We start from the raw sequence: 17,675 nt of genomic DNA, 5'->3' as shown, positions 1-17,675 counted from the left end.
TTGAGTGGTTGAGTGGTTTGAGTGGTTGAGTGGTTGAGTGGCTGAGTGTTGAGTGGTTGAGTGATTGAGGAGTGTTGAGTGTTTGAGTGGCTGAGTGGCTGAGTGTTGAGTGGTTGAGGTGTTGAGTGGCTGAGTGGTTGAGTGGCTGAGTGGCTGAGTGGGTGAGTTGTTGAGTGGCTGAGTTGTTGAGGTGGTTGAGTGGCCTGAGTGGTTGAGTGTTGAGTGTTGAGTGGCTGAGTGGGTTGAGTGGTTGAGTGGCTGAGTGGCTGAGTGGCTGAGTGGCTGAGTGGTTGAGTGGCTGAGTGGTTGAGCGGTTGAGCGGCTGAGCGGCTGAGCGGTTGAGCGGTTGAGCGGCTGAGTGGTTGAGTGGCTGAGTGGCTGAGTGGTTGAGTGGCTGAGTGGCTGAGTGGCTGAGTGGCTGAGTGGTTGAGTGGTTGAGTGGCTGAGTGGTTGAGTGGCTGAGTGGCTGAGTGGTTGAGTGGCTGAGTGGCTGAGTGGCTGAGTGGTTGAGTGGCTGAGTGGCTGAGTGGCTGAGTGGTTGAGTGGCTGAGTGGCTGAGTGGCTGAGTGGTTGAGTGGCTGAGTGGTTGAGTGGCTGAGTGGCTGAGTGGCTGAGTGGCTGAGTGGCTGAGTGGCTGAGTGACTGAGTGGTTGAGTGGCTGAGTGGCTGAGTGGCTGAGTGGCTGAGTGGTTGAGCGGTTGAGCGGCTGAGCGGTTGAGCGGTTGAGCGGTTGAGTGGCTGAGTGGCTGAGTGGTTGAGTGGTTGAGTGGCTGAGTGGCTGAGTGGCTGAGTGGTTGAGTGGCTGAGTGGTTGAGTAGTTGAGTGGCTGAGTGGTTGAGTGGTTGAGTGGTTGAGAGTGGTTGAGTGGTTGAGTGGCTGAGTGGCTGAGTGGTTGATGGTTGAGTGGCTGAGTGGTTGAGTGGTTGAGTGGCTGAGTGGTTGAGTGGTTGAGTGGTTGAGTGGCTGAGTGGCTGAGTGGTTGAGTGGTTGAGTGGCTGAGTGGTTGAGTGGTTGAGTGGCTGAGTGGTTGAGTGGCTGAGTGGCTGAGTGGTTGAGTGGTTGAGTGGTTGAGTGGCTGAGTGGTTGAGTGGCTGAGTGGTTGAGTGGCTGAGTGGCTGAGTGGTTGAGTGGCTGAGTGGTTGAGTGGTTGAGTGGCTGAGTGGCTGAGTGGCTGAGTGGCTGAGTGGTTGAGTGGCTGAGTGGTTGAGTGGTTGAGTGGTTGAGTGGCTGAGTGGCTGAGTGGTTGAGTGGTTGAGTGGCTGAGTGGTTGAGTGGCTGAGTGGCTGAGTGGTTGAGTGGTTGAGTGGCTGAGTGGCTTGAGTGGTTGAGTGGCTGAGTGGCTGAGTGGCTGAGTGGCTGAGTGGTTGAGTGGCTGAGTGGCTGAGTGGTTGAGTGGTTGAGTGGTTGAGTGGTTGAGTGGCTGAGTGGCTGAGTGGTTGAGTGGTTGAGTGGCTGAGTGGTTGAGTGGTTGAGTGGCTGAGTGGTTGAGTGGTTGAGTGGCTGAGTGGTTGAGTGGCTGAGTGGCTGAGTGGTTGAGTGGTTGAGTGGCTGAGTGGCTGAGTGGTTGAGTGGCTGAGTGGCTGAGTGGTTGAGTGGCTGAGTGGTTGAGTGGCTGAGTGGCTGAGTGGTTGAGTGGTTGAGTGGCTGAGTGGTTGAGTGGTTGAGTGGCTGAGTGGTTGAGTGGTTGAGTGGCTGAGTGGTTGAGTGGTTGAGTGGCTGAGTGGCTGAGTGGTTGAGTGGCTGAGTGGTTGAGTGGTTGAGTGGTTGAGTGGCTGAGTGGTTGAGTGGTTGAGTGGCTGAGTGGCTGAGTGGTTGAGTGGTTGAGTGGCTGAGTGGCTGAGTGGTTGAGTGGTTGAGTGGCTGAGTGGTTGAGTGGTTGAGTGGCTGAGTGGCTGAGTGGTTGAGTGGCTGAGTGGCTGAGTGGTTGAGTGGTTGAGTGCTGAGTGGTTGAGTGGTTGAGTGGCTGAGTGGCTGAGTGGTTGAGTGGCTGAGTGGTTGAGTGGTTGAGTGGCTGAGTGGCTGAGTGGTTGAGTGGCTGAGTGGCTGAGTGGTTGAGTGGCTGAGTGGCTGAGTGGTTGAGTGGTTGAGTGGCTGAGTGGCTGAGTGGTTGAGTGGCTGAGTGGTTGAGTGGTTGAGTGGCTGAGTGGCTGAGTGGTTGAGTGGCTGAGTGGCTGAGTGGTTGAGTGGCTGAGTGGTTGAGTGGTGGTGAGTGGCTGAGTGGCTGAGAGGTTGAGTGGCTGAGTGGCTGAGTGGTTGAGTGGCTGAGTGGTTGAGTGGTTGAGTGGCTGAGTGGCTGAGTGGTTGAGTGGCTGAGTGGTTGAGTGGTTGAGTGGCTGAGTGGCTGAGTGGTTGAGTGGCTGAGTGGCTGAGTGGTTGAGTGGCTGAGTGGCTGAGTGGTTGAGTGGTTGAGTGGCTGAGTGGCTGAGTGGCTGAGTGATTGAGTGGTTGAGTGGTTGAGTGGCTGAGTGGTTGAGTGGTTGAGTGGTTGAGTGGTTGAGTGGCTGAGTGGCTGAGTGGCTGAGTGGTTGAGAGTGGTTGAGTGGTTGATTGGTTGAGTGGTTGAGTGGTTGATTGGTTGAGTGGTTGAGTGGTTGAGTGGCTGAGTGGTTGAGAGTGGTTGAGGTTGAGTGGTTGAGTGGTTGAGTGGTTGAGTGGCTGAGTGGTTGAGTGGCTGAGTGGTTGAGTGGTTGATTGGTTGAGTGGTTGAGTGGTTGAGTGGTTGAGTGGCTGAGTGGTTGAGTGGCTGAGTGGTTGAGTGGCTGAGTGGTTGATTGGTTGAGTGGTTGAGTGGTTGAGTGGTTGAGAGTGGTTGAGTGATTGAGTGGCTGAGTGGTGAGAGTGGTTGAGTGATTGAGTGGCTGAGTGATTGAGTGGCTGAGTGGTTGATTGGTTGAGTGGTTGATTGGTTGAGTGGTTGAGTGGTTGAGTGGCTGAGTGGTTGAGTGGTTGAGTGGTTGAGTGGTTGAGTGGTTGAGTGGTTGAGAGTGGTTGAGTTGTTGAGTGGTTGAGTGGCTGAGTGGTTGAGTGGTTGAGAGTGGTTGAGTGATTGAGTGGTTGAGTGGTTGAGTGGCTGAGTGGTTGAGTGGTTGAGTGGTTGAGTGGTTGAGTGGTTGAGTGGCTGAGTGGTTGAGTGGTTGAGAGTGGTTGAGTGGTTGAGTGGTTGAGTGGTTGAGTGGCTGAGTGGTTGAGTGGTTGAGTGATTGAGAGTGGTTGAGTGGTTGAGTGGCTGAGTGGCTGAGTGGTTGAGTGGTTGAGTGGTTGAGTGGCTGAGTGGTTGAGTGGCTGAGTGGCTGAGTGGTTGAGTGGTTGAGTGGCTGAGTGGCTGAGTGGTTGAGTGGCTGAGTGGTTGAGTGGTTGAGTGGCTGAGTGGTTGAGTGGTTGAGTGGCTGAGTGGCTGAGTGGCTGAGTGGCTGAGTGGTTGAGTGGCTGAGTGGTTGAGCGGTTGAGCGGCTGAGCGGCTGAGCGGTTGAGCGGTTGAGTGGCTGAGTGGTTGAGTGGCTGAGTGGCTGAGTGGTTGAGTGGCTGAGTGGCTGAGTGGCTGAGTGGCTGAGTGGTTGAGTGGTTGAGTGGCTGAGTGGCTGAGTGGCTGAGTGGCTGAGTGGTTGAGTGGCTGAGTGGCTGAGTGGCTGAGTGGCTGAGTGGTTGAGTGGTTGAGTGGCTGAGTGGCTGAGTGGCTGAGTGGCTGAGTGGTTGAGTGGCTGAGTGGCTGAGTGGCTGAGTGGTTGAGTGGCTGAGTGGTTGAGTGGCTGAGTGGCTGAGTGGTTGAGTGGCTGAGTGGCTGAGTGGCTGAGTGACTGAGTGGTTGAGTGGCTGAGTGGCTGAGTGGCTGAGTGGCTGAGTGGTTGAGCGGTTGAGCGGCTGAGCGGTTGAGCGGTTGAGCGGTTGAGTGGCTGAGTGGCTGAGTGGTTGAGTGGTTGAGTGGCTGAGTGGCTGAGTGGTTGAGTGGCTGAGTGGTTGAGTAGTTGAGTGGCTGAGTGGTTGAGTGGTTGAGTGGTTGAGAGTGGTTGAGTGGTTGAGTGGCTGAGTGGCTGAGTGGCTGAGTGGTTGAGTGGCTGAGTGGTTGAGTGGCTGAGTGGCTGAGTGGTTGAGTGGCTGAGTGGTTGAGTGGCTGAGTGGCTGAGTGGTTGAGTGGTTGAGTGGCTGAGTGGTTGAGTGGTTGAGTGGCTGAGTGGTTGAGTGGCTGAGTGGCTGAGTGGTTGAGTGGTTGAGAGTGGTTGAGTGGCTGAGTGGTTGAGTGGCTGAGTGGTTGAGTGGCTGAGTGGCTGAGTGGCTGAGTGGCTGAGTGGTTGAGTGGCTGAGTGGCTGAGTGGCTGAGTGGTTGAGTGGCTGAGTGGTTGAGTGGTTGAGTGGCTGAGTGGCTGAGTGGCTGAGTGGTTGAGTGGCTGAGTGGCTGAGTGGTTGAGTGGTTGAGTGGCTGAGTGGTTGAGTGGCTGAGTGGCTGAGTGGCTGAGTGGCTGAGTGGTTGAGTGGTTGAGTGGCTGAGTGGTTGAGTGGTTGAGTGGCTGAGTGGTTGAGTAGCTGAGTGGCTGAGTGGTTGAGTGGTTGAGTGGCTGAGTGGTTGAGTGGTTGAGTGGCTGAGTGGTTGAGTGGCTGAGTGGCTGAGTGGCTGAGTGGTTGAGTGGCTGAGTGGCTGAGTGGCTGAGTGGTTGAGTGGTTGAGTGGCTGAGTGGTTGAGTGGCTGAGTGGCTGAGTGGTTGAGTGGTTGAGTGGCTGAGTGGCTGAGTGGTTGAGTGGCTGAGTGGCTGAGTGGTTGAGTGGCTGAGTGGTTGAGTGGCTGAGTGGCTGAGTGGTTGAGTGGTTGAGTGGCTGAGTGGCTGAGTGGTTGAGTGGCTGAGTGGTTGAGTGGTTGAGTGGCTGAGTGGTTGAGTGGTTGAGTGGCTGAGTGGCTGAGTGGTTGAGTGGCTGAGTGGTTGAGTGGTTGAGTGGTTGAGTGGCTGAGTGGTTGAGTGGTTGAGTGGCTGAGTGGCTGAGTGGTTGAGTGGTTGAGTGGCTGAGTGGCTGAGTGGTTGAGTGGTTGAGTGGCTGAGTGGTTGAGTGGTTGAGTGGCTGAGTGGCTGAGTGGTTGAGTGGCTGAGTGGCTGAGTGGTTGAGTGGTTGAGTGGCTGAGTGGTTGAGTGGTTGAGTGGCTGAGTGGCTGAGTGGTTGAGTGGCTGAGTGGTTGAGTGGTTGAGTGGCTGAGTGGCTGAGTGGTTGAGTGGCTGAGTGGCTGAGTGGTTGAGTGGCTGAGTGGCTGAGTGGTTGAGTGGTTGAGTGGCTGAGTGGTTGAGTGGCTGAGTGGTTGAGTGGTTGAGTGGCTGAGTGGCTGAGTGGTTGAGTGGCTGAGTGGCTGAGTGGCTGAGTGGTTGAGTGGTTGAGTGGCTGAGTGGCTGAGAGGTTGAGTGGCTGAGTGGCTGAGTGGTTGAGTGGCTGAGTGGTTGAGTGGTTGAGTGGCTGAGTGGCTGAGTGGTTGAGTGGCTGAGTGGTTGAGTGGTTGAGTGGCTGAGTGGCTGAGTGGTTGAGTGGCTGAGTGGCTGAGTGGTTGAGTGGCTGAGTGGCTGAGTGGTTGAGTGGTTGAGTGGCTGAGTGGCTGAGTGGTTGAGTGGTTGAGTGGCTGAGTGGTGAGTGGTTGAGTGGCTGAGTGGTTGAGTGGCTGAGTGGCTGAGTGGTTGAGTGGTTGAGTGGCTGAGTGGCTGAGTGGTTGAGTGGTTGAGTGGCTGAGTGGTTGAGTGGTTGAGTGGCTGAGTGGCTGAGTGGTTGAGTGGTTGAGTGGTTGAGTGGCTGAGTGGTTGAGTGGCTGAGTGGCTGAGTGGTTGAGTGGCTGAGTGGCTGAGTGGTTGAGTGGTTGAGTGGCTGAGTGGCTGAGTGGTTGAGTGGCTGAGTGGTTGAGTGGTTGAGTGGCTGAGTGGTTGAGTGGCTGAGTGGTTGAGTGGTTGAGTGGCTGATGGCTGAGTGGTTGAGTGGTTGAGTGGTTGAGTGGCTGAGTGGTTGAGTGGTTGAGTGGCTGAGTGGCTGAGTGGCTGAGTGGTTGAGTGGTTGAGTGGCTGAGTGGCTGAGTGGCTGAGTGGTTGAGTGGAGTGGTGAGTGGCTGAGTGGTTGAGTGGTTGAGGGCTGAGTGGTTGAGTGGTTGAGTGGTTGAGTGGCTGAGTGGTTGAGTGGCTGAGTGGCTGAGTGGTTGAGTGGCTGAGTGGCTGAGTGGTTGAGTGGTTGAGTGGCTGAGTGGTTGAGTGGTTGAGTGGTTGAGTGGCTGAGTGGTTGAGTGGCTGAGTGGTTGAGTGGCTGAGTGGCTGAGTGGCTGAGTGGCTGAGTGGCTGAGTGGCTGAGTGGCTGAGCGGTTGAGCGGCTGAGCGGCTGAGCGGCTGAGCGGCTGAGCGGTTGAGCGGCTGAGCGGCTGAGCGGTTGAGTGGTTGAGTGGCTGAGTGGCTGAGTGGCTGAGTGGTTGAGTGGTTGAGTGGCTGAGTGGCTGAGTGGTTGAGTGGTTGAGTGGCTGAGTGGCTGAGTGGCTGAGTGGCTGAGTGGTTGAGTGGCTGAGTGGTTGAGTGGTTGAGTGGCTGAGTGGTTGAGTGGTTGAGTGGTTGAGAGTGGTTGAGTGGTTGAGTGGCTGAGTGGCTGAGTGGCTGAGTGGTTGAGTGGCTGAGTGGCTGAGTGGCTGAGTGGCTGAGTGGTTGAGTGGCTGAGTGGTTGAGTGGCTGAGTGGCTGAGTGGTTGAGTGGCTGAGTGGTTGAGTGGTTGAGTGGCTGAGTGGTTGAGTGGCTGAGTGGCTGAGTGGTTGAGTGGCTGAGTGGTTGAGTGGTTGAGTGGCTGAGTGGCTGAGTGGCTGAGTGGTTGAGTGGCTGAGTGGCTGAGTGGCTGAGTGGCTGAGTGGCTGAGTGGTTGAGTGGCTGAGTGGCTGAGTGGTTGAGTGGCTGAGTGGTTGAGTGGCTGAGTGGTTGAGTGGCTGAGTGGCTGAGTGGTTGAGTGGCTGAGTGGCTGAGTGGTTGAGTGGTTGAGTGGCTGAGTGGCTGAGTGGTTGAGTGGTTGAGTGGCTGAGTGGTTGAGTGGCTGAGTGGTTGAGTGGTTGAGTGGCTGAGTGGCTGAGTGGCTGAGTGGCTGAGTGGCTGAGTGGCTGAGCGGTTGAGCGGCTGAGCGGCTGAGCGGCTGAGCGGCTGAGCGGTTGAGCGGCTGAGCGGCTGAGCGGTTGAGCGGTTGAGTGGCTGAGTGGCTGAGTGGCTGAGTGGTTGAGTGGTTGAGTGGCTGAGTGGCTGAGTGGTTGAGGTTGAGTGGCTGAGTGGCTGAGTGGCTGAGTGGTTGAGTGGTTGAGTGGCTGAGTGGTTGAGTGGTTGAGTGGCTGAGTGGTTGAGTGGTTGAGGGTTGAGAGTGGTTGAGTGGTTGAGTGGCTGAGTGGCTGAGTGGTTGAGTGGCTGAGTGGCTGAGTGGCTGAGTGGCTGAGTGGTTGAGTGGCTGAGTTTAGGTGGTTGAGTGGCTGAGTGGTTGAGTGGCCTGAGTGGTTGACTTGGCTGATGGTTCTGAGTGGTTGAGTGGCTGAGTGCTGAGTGGTTGAGTGGCTGAGTGGTTGAGTGGTTGAGTGGCTGGAGTGGCTGAGTGGTCTGAGTGGTTGAGTGGCTGAGTGGCTGAGTGGCTGAGTGGCTGAGTGGCTGAGTGGTTGAGTGGCTTAGTGGCTGATTGTTGAGTGGCTGAGTGGTTGAGTGGCTTGAGTGGCTGAGTGGCTGAGTGGTTGAGGTGGTTGCAGTGGCTGAGTGGCTGAGTGGCTGAGTGGCTGAGTGGTTGAGTGGTTTGAGTGGCTGAGTGGTTGAGTGGTGAGTGGCTGAGTGGTGGAGTGGCTGAGTGGCTGAGTGGCTGAGTGGGTTGAAGTGGCTGAGTGGTTGAGTGGCTGAGTGGTTGAGTGGCTGAGTGGTGAGTGGTTGAGTGGCTGAGTGGTTGAGTGGCTGCGTGGCTGAGTGGTTGAGTGGTGAGTGGTTGAGTGGCTGAGTGGCTGAGTGGTGAGTGGCGAGTGGCTGAGTGGCTTGAGTGGCTGAGTGGCCTTGAGTGGCTGAGTGGCTGAGTGGTTGAGTGGTTGAGTGGCTGAGTGGTTGAGTGGTTGAGTGGTTGAGTGGTGAGTGGTGAAGTGCTGAGTGGTTGAGTGGTTGAGTGGTTGAGTGGCTGAGTGGCTGAGTGGCTGAGTGGTTGAGTGGCTGAGTGGTTGAGTGGCTGAGTGGCTGAGTGGTTGAGTGGCTGAGTGGTTGAGTGGTTGAGTGGCTGAGAGTGCTGAGTGGTTGAGTGGTTGAGTGGCTGAGTGGCTGAGTGGTTGAGTGTTGAGTGGCTGAGTGGTTGAGTGGTTGAGTGGCTGAGTGGCTGAGTGGTTGAGTGCTGAGTGGTTGAGTGTTGAGTGGACTGAGTGGTTGAGTGGTTGAGTGGTTGAGTGGCTGAGTGGTTGAGTGGGGTTGAGTGGTCTGAGTGGCTGAGTGGCGAGTGGCTGAGTGGCTGAGTGGTTGAGTGGTTGAGTGGTTGAGTGGTTGAGTGGTTGAGTGGCTGAGTGGTTGAGTGGTTGAGTGGCTGAGTGGCTGAGTGGTTGAGTGGTTGAGTGGCTGAGTGGTTGAGTGGTTGAGTGGCTGAGTGGCTGAGTGGTTGAGTGGCTGAGTGGCTGAGTGGTTGAGTGGCTGAGTGGCTGAGTGGTTGAGTGGTTGAGTGGCTGAGTGGTTGAGTGGTTGAGTGGCTGAGTGGTTGAGTGGTTGAGTGGCTGAGTGGTTGAGTGGTTGAGTGGCTGAGTGGCTGAGTGGTTGAGTGGTTGAGTGGCTGAGTGGCTGAGTGGTTGAGTGGCTGAGTGGCTGAGTGGTTGAGTGGTTGAGTGGCTGAGTGGCTGAGTGGTTGAGTGGTTGAGTGGTTGAGTGGCTGAGTGGTTGAGTGGTTGAGTGGCTGAGTGGCTGAGTGGATGAGTGGTTGAGTGGCTGAGTGGCTGAGTGGTTGAGTGGCTGAGTGGCTGAGTGGTTGAGTGGCTGAGTGGCTGAGTGGTTGAGTGGCTGAGTGGTTGAGTGCCTGAGTGGTTGAGTGGTTGAGTGGTTGAGTGGCTGAGTGGTTGAGTGGCTGAGTGGCTGAGTGGTTGAGTGGTTGAGTGGCTGAGTGGTTGAGTGGTTGAGTGGCTGAGTGGCTGAGTGGTTGAGTGGTTGAGTGGCTGAGTGGCTGAGTGGTTGAGTGGTTGAGTGGCTGAGTGGTTGAGTGGTTGAGTGGCTGAGTGGTTGAGTGGTTGAGTGGTTGAGTGGTTGAGTGGGCACCTGCACTGTGGTCTGTGGGCCACGTGGTGCGAGCAGCTGCCCCCGTTCCTGCAGAACCCGCGAGTGCACAGCGACGTGCAGCGCTCTCTTCCACCTCCTCCTCCACCACCACCTCCACCTCCTCCGCCTCCTCCTCCACCTCCTCCACCTCCACCTCCTCCACCTCCTCCATCAATGCACTCGAACCACGGAGGGCAAGAGAGCGCCGTGTCGCACAGGCGTTTCTGGTGGCCTGGCGTCAAACAGCATCGGCAGCGTCAGTAACATCCTCCATCATCATCATCAGCAGCAGCATCATCACCTCTCACCACTCCTGCTGCTATCATCATCATCAGCAGCACCATCATCACCTCTCACCACTTCTGCTGCTATCATCATCATCATCAGCAGCAGCAGCAGCATCATCATCACCTCTCACCACTCCTGCTGCTATCATCATCAGCAGCAGCACCATCATCACCTCTCACCACTTCTGCTGCTATCATCATCATCATCATCACCATGGTGCCATGACGGGCTATTCCACTCGTTTGGTGGCGGTGTTGACGATAGTGGCAGTCGTGATGGTAGTGATGGGAGTGGTGATGATGGTGGTGGTGGTGGTGATGATGGTAGTGATGATAATGATGGTAGTGGTGATAATGGTAGTGATAATGATGATCATGGTAGTGGTGATGATGGCAGTCATGATAATGATGGTAGTGGTGATGATGGTTGTGTTGATGATGATGGTAGTGATGATGATGGTGGTGATGATGGTAGTGATGATGATGATAGTGGTGATGATGGTAGTGGTGCTGATGGCAGTGATGATGATGATGGTAGTGGTGATGATGGCAGTGATGATAATGATGGTAGTTGTGATGATGATGATGGTAGTGGTGATGATGGCAGTAATGATAATGATGGTAGTGGTGATGATGATGGTAGTGGTGATGATGATAGTGATGATAATGATGGTAATTGTGATGATGGTAGTGATGATGATGGTAGTGATGATAATGATGGTGGTGGTGCTGATGGTAGTTATGATGATGATGGTGATGCTGATGATGGTAGTGATGATGATGATGATGGTAGTGAGGATGATGATAGTGATGATGATGGGAGTGATGACGATAAGGATGGTAGTGACGATAATGATGGTAGTGGTGATGGTAGTGGTGATGATAGTGATGATGATGATGATGGTAGTGATGATGATGATGGTGGTGGTGATGATGATGATGATGGTAGTGATGATGATAATGATGGTAGTGGTGGTGATAATGATAGTGATGATGATGATGGTAGTGATGATGATAGTGATGATGATAATGATGGTAGTGGTGGTGATAATGATAGTGATGATGATGATGGTAGTGGTGATGACGACAGCGATCGCAGTGACGGCGGTGGCAGCAGCAGCGGCGACGCTGACGAATGGTGCGGCGAGCGCGTACCGCTGAGTCCGAGCTGCACGGCGCTGTGGCCCACGAGGGCGATGGGCCTCCGCGGCCGCTCCGTGCGCTGCGTGGCCGACGCGCGCACCGCGTACAGCGACGCCAGGTCGCCGGGCTGCGCCACGAAGGTCACGGAGAGAGACAGCAGCAGCCCGCTGTCGCTGGGATGCACGCACGGGCAGCATCATCAGCATCATCAGCAGCATCAGCAGCAGCATCATCGTCAGCAGCAGCATCATCGTCAGCAACAGCATCATCAGCAGCATCATCAGCAGCAGTATCATCATCGTCAGCAGCAGAATTATCATCATCATCAGCATCATCGTCAGCAGCATCATCACCAGCATCAGAAGCAGCATCATCGTCAGCAGCATCAGCAACATCATCAGCAGCAGCATCAGAAGCAGCATCATCGTCAGCAGCATCAACAGCATCAGAAGCAACAGCAGCATCATCATCAGCAGCATCATCATCAGCAGCGGTATCATCATCGTCAGCAGCAGCATCATCATCATCAGCGACATCATCAGCAGCAGCATCAGCAGCAGCAGCATCAGAAGCATCACCAGCAGCAGCAGCATCCATCAGGACAGCAGCACGCCGCTATCCCTGGGTGGACTACACAGGCACAATCATCATCATCGGCATCATGATCAGCATCATCATCAGCTTCAGAAGCAGCAGCATCATTAGTATAATCAGCATCATCAGCATCATCAGCAGCATCATCATCATCAGCAGCATCATCATCATCAGCATTATCATCATTATCATCAGCGGCAGCATCGGCAGCATCATCATCAGAATTACCAGAATCAGCATCATCAGTATCATAGTATCATCATCAGCAGCATCACAGTCAAGAAAGTTATTTTTTGTCAACATCGCCAAAACACTCGAAATGCAAAATTATTATTCTGTTCATTTTTTACTTTTCTCAAACATTCGCAAAGTTTTTGCTCTTCCAATTAATTCCAGGAGACCGGGTCTCAGTGTCCTGAGACTCGGCTCCAGGAGACCGGGTCTCAGGGTCTTGAGACTCGGCTCCAGGAGACCGGGTCTCAGGGTCTTGAGACTCGGCTCCAGGAGACCGGGTCTCAGGGTCTTGAGACTCGGCTCCAGGAAACCGGGTCTCAGGGTCTTGAGACTCGGCTCCAGGAAACCGGGTCTCAGGGTCTTGAGACTCGGCTCCAGGAGACCGGGTCTCAGGGTCTTGAGACTCGGCTCCAGGAGACCAGGTCTCAGGGTCTTGAGACTCGGCTCCAGGAGACCGGGTCTCAGCGTCTTGAGACTCGGCTCCAGGAGACCGGGTCTCAGGGTCTTGAGACTCGGCTCCAGGAGACCGGGTCTCAGCGTCTTGAGACTCGGCTCCAGGAGACCGGGTCTCAGCGTCTTGAGACTCGGCTCCAGGAGACCGGGTCTTAGGGTCTTGAGACTCGGCTCCAGGAGACTGGGTCTCAGGGTCTTAAGACTCGGCTCCAGGAGATCGGGTCTCAGGGTCTTGAGACTCGGCTCCAGGAGACCGGGTCTCAGCGTCTTGAGACTCGGCTCCAGGAGACTGGGTCTCAGGGTCTGTCTTCCTGTAGGATTATCTGGAATTATGTAGCCACCAGAAACAAATGATGTGGATGTGAGCCTTTACCTGATGTTGTTCATTTGCACCTCCAGGAACCCAGGCAAGCTTCTGTACACCGGTTCCACCTGTGGCGAGGAATGTTAGTGACCAAGCAGAGCTGGGTGACGTGGGGGTGCAGCACAACACTCAACGTTATTTATCTCGATTGCGGTCAGCTCGAAAGTCTCAAGACAATCTTTCCGAGACCCGGTCTCCTGGAGCCGAGTCTCAAGACGCTGAGACCCGGTCTCCTGGAGCCGAGTCTCAAGACGCTGAGACCCGGTCTCCTGGAGCCGAGTCTCAAGACCCTGAGACCCGGTCTCCTGGAGCCGAGTCTCAAGACCCTGAGACCCGGTCTCCTGGAGCCGAGTATCAAGATGCTGAGACCCGGTCTCCTGGAGCCGAGTCTTCCAGACCCCTTGAGAGTGCTTTGTGAGCGTGGCTTGCCACTCACAGCGTCTCGAACATCGCGTGCGAGTCGGCGGTTCTCGTCCGAGCCGGGCTGGGCTTGTCGGGGCGTCACGGGCCTGGCGAGCCTCAGGAACGAGGCCACGCTCAGGAGAGCTCCTTCTGTTTGTGGGGTGTTTATAGCACACACGCACACACACAAAAACAAAGATCTCCCGTGTAGCCTGTAACAGAATGTCGGGGCAAGTGCTGTTAGCTTGTAGGCAGCGCCTATCAAGGCCGGAGCTGTTGTATATTTTTGTGGCGTAGTCTGACCTTGCTGGATACCAGTGAGTGATCGGTGTCACAGACTGCACTGTGGTAGCTGCGTGTGATGACTACTGATTTTAGGAGGGCTCGTCGGGTGATGACGAGGTCCAGTTGATGCCAAGAGATCTTGGATGTCTCCATGACACTATATGGAAAGGTTTAGTGAGAAAGATTGAGTTTGTGATACAGAGATTGTGGTATGAACAAAGCTCCAGTAGTCTTTGGCCACTGGCATTAATTTTTCTGATGCCATGATAGCCAAGGTATGCGGGCCACGCATCGTGGACCGCCCCAACCCTTGCATTGAAGTCTCCTAAAAGAAACATGTGCTCAGAGCTGGAGATTTTGCAAATAATATAGTGAAGCTCTTCATAGAACTGGTCATGAATCTCTGGAGGTGAGTAGAGTGTTGGGGCGTAGACACTCAGGATGTTTACATGGCCAGAAGCAGTGAGCAGTTTCATGAGCAGAATCCGCTCGGAGCCTGCGGTTGGTGGTTCTATCATGCCAAGGAGTGTGTTTTTGACGGCGAACCCAACGCCGTGTTGTCTTGGTTCGTTCTGCCGTTTTCCTTGCCAGTAGAAAGTGCAGTCACTCTCTCGTAGTGAGCCACTGCCAGCAAGCCGGGTCTCCTGCAGTGCTGGAATATCCACATGGAGTCTTGCCAGCTCCCTATCGATAACTGCAGTCTTGCGGATGTCCTCAATCTGCAATAGATCTTCGGAGAGTCCAGCTCACTTTCTTTTTCTTTTGCTTTAATCTGATGCAGGTGTAGTGACATGGAATGGGTCACTACGTAGCATAGCGCTGGTTGCTGGCAGAGAAGGGGATCTGCAGTTGCAGCAGCCCTGTCTGTCAGCAGGTCACGTGATAAGCCAGAGAGAGGGATGTAGGGGAAAGGTTATAGAGGGGGCACGTGAGGGAAGCCCGGGAACCCGCTAGTAGGTTCTAGAAGGGGGGCGTGGCTGGGGTGGAGCGAGGCCACGCCGGGAGGATAAAAGGGGACCCCAAGCAAAGGCTCGGGGCTGTTGCTTGGAGTGGGATCCCCTCGTCGTGCCACTGGAGTCTTCGCAGCCATCTACATCTTCACCTCGGCGTCGTCAGGCAGGCAGTCTGCCAGCTGTCCTGACTGGGAGCTGTAGTTACCTCTTGTAAACTGTGAAGGCTGTTAATAAATAGAGTACCTCCTACTCCTAGTGTCTCTGAATCAGTCACTACATTTGGAGTCAGAAGTGTTAAATACATTTTTTTTAACATGTCAAAGTCGACCAAGAACAAGACTCCTTCTATTGTGTCCTCTGGCAAAGAGGACGACGGAGAAGTGAATCCCCCGACAGCCCTGGAATCCGGGACCCCGGAGATTGGTCCTGAGAAGGCGATCCCTGCGGAGCAACGTGTGAGGGACATCGACTCCTCGCTGCCGCCGACCGGAGAAGGATGGCACACGAACAACGTGCGCCTCGCGGACTTGCTCTTTGCTGCGACGGAGCTAGTTGCTACAGCTCAGGGTGGAGGCGCCTGTCGAGGAAGCTACAGCACGGGATCATCGAGCGGGCAGCTCTACCGTCGCCGTCGGCCAAGCGCGGGAATCGGCGGAGCCCCAGCACGCGCAAGCGGCCGCCATTTTGCCCGCCGGTAGCAACGCGCCAAATATGGCCGCCATTTTGTCCATTGGGCGGGAAACGCTTCCCGCCAAATTCGACTTGCCATCGGCGTCTTGTCCTGAAGGTGTCTTCTCTGCAGAAGCGGCTCTCGGGTGTTCCGATGAGGCGGTGCTGCGGGCTCTTCCCACCACCATGGATGACGACTCCATGGCAGCGTTCGATGCCATCCCCGCAGCGGACAGAGCGATGCTGCCTCAAGCGTGCGCCCAGATGGCTGCCATTTTAGACCCGCCCCTCGCCTTTCGCAGCGGGCTGCTGTCGCTGGCCCACCCCACGTATCCGCAGACGGCGCTGGAATCTCTGGTGCTGGAAAGACTGCTGTCGCTAGTCCAGGAGATGAGCGTCTCTCTGCCTGCCACGGAGGAGGACGACTTGACGTGGCTGAAGGCAGCCCGATGCATTCAAGCCCATTTCAACCTACAGCGGTGGCCCGGGGTGGCTGCCTGCACGGGATTCTCGGAGGACGAGGCTGAGCCGGAGCGTCAGGAGCTTGTGCAAGCGCTTTGTTTGCGGGACGATGACGGGAGCGGGAACGACGAAGTGGGACCCCCCCCTCTCCACCGTGGAGGTTCCCAGTCACTTGTTCTAAGTGCGGCCTGCGGGGCCACATGACCCTGGATTGTTTTCCCTGCCTTGGTCGTCTCCTGCCCTGCCGACCATCGCTTTCCTGGGCCCACAGGCAAGCCGCGATGCCTCAGACACCCGGTTGACACAGTCACTTCATGCTTCTCCCTCTCAGATCGTGTCGGGTTCACACGCCATCATCCCTGAACGTGTCGCGGCGCGCGAAAGTCGGACTTCCGCTGGTGGCGGATGGCCGTGGGGCACGGGGCAGTGGACCGTGTTGGTGCATTGTGTCGTGGCGGCGGCGGCGGGATCGTCTGCGGTTATTGGCTTCGTGCAGGGTGTCGAGCTTAGGGTGCTCATTGATACGGGAGCAGCCGCTAGTATTATCAAATAAAATAAAAATGCTATTAGGCTGAGTGAGCCCTTACCTGGCAAATACAAACAAAAATAGTTAAATAGTTTTAAATCCACAGCCCCGGTACACCACATCCTAGTACAGAGGTGAATTCAGCTCTGGGACCCACCTTTGATGAACGGCAGAACGTCTCCTGCAACATCCGGAGACTCGCGGGGGGCCAGATGTGAGCCCCCTTCCCCGCTCTGAGCACTCGCCTCGATCTCAGCTGCTGCTGCTGCTTCTGCTGCTGCTCGTTCTGCTGCTGCTGCTGCTTCTGCTGCTGCTTCTGCTGCTGCTACTTCTGCTGCTGCTGCTGCTCGTTCAGCTGCTGCTGCTTCTGCTGCTGCTTCTTCTGCTGCTGCTGCTCGTTCAGCTGCTGCTGCTTCTGCTGCTGCTTCTTCTGCTGCTTCTGCTGCTGCTCGTTCTGCTTCTGCTGCTGCTCGTTCTGCTTCTGCTGCTGCTTCTGCTGCTTCTGCTGCTGCTTCTGCTGCTGCTCGTTCAGCTGCTGCTCGTTCTGCTGCTGCTCGTTCTGCTTCAGCTGCTGCTTCTGCTGCTGCTGCTTCTGCTGCTGCTCGTTCTGCTTCTACTGCTGCTTCTGCTGCTGCTCGTTCTGCTTCTGATGCTGCTGCTTCTGCTGCTGCTCGTTCAGCTGCTGCTTCTGCTGCTGCTTCTGCTGCTGCTTCTGCTGCTGCTGCTTCTGCTGCTGCTTCTGCTGCTGCTTCTGCTGCTTCTGCTGCTGCTCGTTCTGCTTCTACTGCTGCTTCTGCTGCTTCTGCTGCTGCTGCTTCTGCTGCTGCTCGTTCTGCTGCTGCTTCTGCTGCTGCTTCTGCTGCTGCTTCTGCAGCTGCTCGTTCTGCTTCTGATGCTGCTGCTTCTGCTGCTGCTTCTGCTGCTGCTTCTGCTGCTTCTGCTGCTGCTCGTTCTGCTTCTGCTGCTGTTGCTGATTCTGCTGCTGCTCGTTCTGCTTCTGCTGCTGCTGCGTCTGCTGATTCTGCTGCTGCTGCTGCTTCTGCTGCTGCTACTCGTTCTGCTGCTGCTTCTGCTGCTGCTTCTGCTGCTGCTTCTGCTTCTGCTGCTGCTCGTTCTGCTGCTGCTCCTTCTGCTGCTGCTGCGTCTGTTCCTGATGCTTCTGCTGCTGCTTCTGCTGTTGCAGCCGGAGGCCCAGGGGTCAGCAAAGCCGTGGGTACAATCGCTCCTGCTGCTCCGGTCATTGCTGTTGCAACTGCTGCGGCTGGACTTGTCGCTGCTGTTGCCCTCACCACTGTCGGTAGTACTGCTGTTGCAGCAGTTGCTGTTGGACGTATAGCTCCTGCTGCTGCTGCTGGTGTGACTGCTGCTGCTACTGCTGCAGGTGTTGTAGTTGTGACTGCTGTTGGTGCTGCTGCTATTGTTACTGCTGTTACAGCTGCTACTCCTGTTGTAGTTGTTGCAGTTGTAGCTGCTGCAGTTGCTACTGTTGTTGCTACCGTTGCTACTGCTGCTGGTCTAGTTGCTGTAGGTGTTGTAGTTGTTACTGCTATTGTAGCTGTTGCTGCTGCAGTTGTTACTGTTGTTGCTACTGCTGCTACTGCTGCTGTCATAGTTGTTGCCGTCACCGTCGTTGCAGCCGGCACCGTTGCCTCGACGTTGCCCGCCAGCGCCCCCCCCTGCGTCGACGAGCTCTCGAGCACCGTCGCCTCCGCCCCAGTTGCCCCCCCGCGCGTCGCCAGCGGTTCCGTCGCCGCTGCGACGGGTGTAGCAGGCGGTGGCGGTGGCGGTTCGGCCACCGGCGGAACTGTCGCGTCGGCAGCCGCCGGTAGCGCCGGGGTCCGGCTCCAGGGAGCCGGCGGCAGCGCCGTCTGGCCGGGCGGGCCGTCAGGGCGGGACGGTGCCGGCGGGAGGCTCGGCTCCAGCTGTTGGGGCGGACTCGTGAGGCCGTCTCGCCGGCCCTCGTCGGCGGTCGGAGTCCGGGAGGCACCCGCGGCCGTCTCGGTGTCCGACCCCGCGGACGTTTTTTCGTTGCCCCCGGGGCTTCCGCCCTCCGGCCGAGGTGCCGCCTCCGGTCCCGGG

At 56.2% G+C, this 17,675-nt stretch overlaps 1 protein-coding gene across 1 annotated transcript in view; it reads right to left on the bottom strand.

The window, feature by feature from the left end:
* LOC133358827 (chondroitin sulfate proteoglycan 5-like) overlaps window positions 1-16,319 on the bottom strand; it is a 29,072-nt gene extending 12,753 nt beyond the window's left edge. Inside the window, exons 1-6 of the mRNA XM_061577275.1 lie at window positions 15,754-16,319; window positions 12,736-12,851; window positions 12,309-12,367; window positions 10,667-10,827; window positions 9,379-9,456; window positions 9,225-9,321 (exon numbers count right to left, since the gene is read on the bottom strand). Coding sequence (XP_061433259.1) covers window positions 9,225-9,321; window positions 9,379-9,456; window positions 10,667-10,827; window positions 12,309-12,322 — 350 coding nt within the window. The 5' untranslated portion in view covers window positions 12,323-12,367; window positions 12,736-12,851; window positions 15,754-16,319. The remainder of the gene's footprint in view (window positions 1-9,224; window positions 9,322-9,378; window positions 9,457-10,666; window positions 10,828-12,308; window positions 12,368-12,735; window positions 12,852-15,753) is intronic.
* Between the last annotated feature and the right edge of the window lie 1,356 nt (window positions 16,320-17,675).

The sequence above is a fragment of the Lethenteron reissneri genome, chromosome 63, assembly GCF_015708825.2.
Source record: "Lethenteron reissneri isolate LAM-NWPU_2019-01 chromosome 63, ASM1570882v1, whole genome shotgun sequence".
Classification (NCBI taxonomy): Eukaryota; Metazoa; Chordata; class Hyperoartia; order Petromyzontiformes; family Petromyzontidae; genus Lethenteron; species Lethenteron reissneri.
Note: the sequence above shows the minus strand (reverse complement) of the source record. Positions and strands in the feature narration are given on the sequence as shown.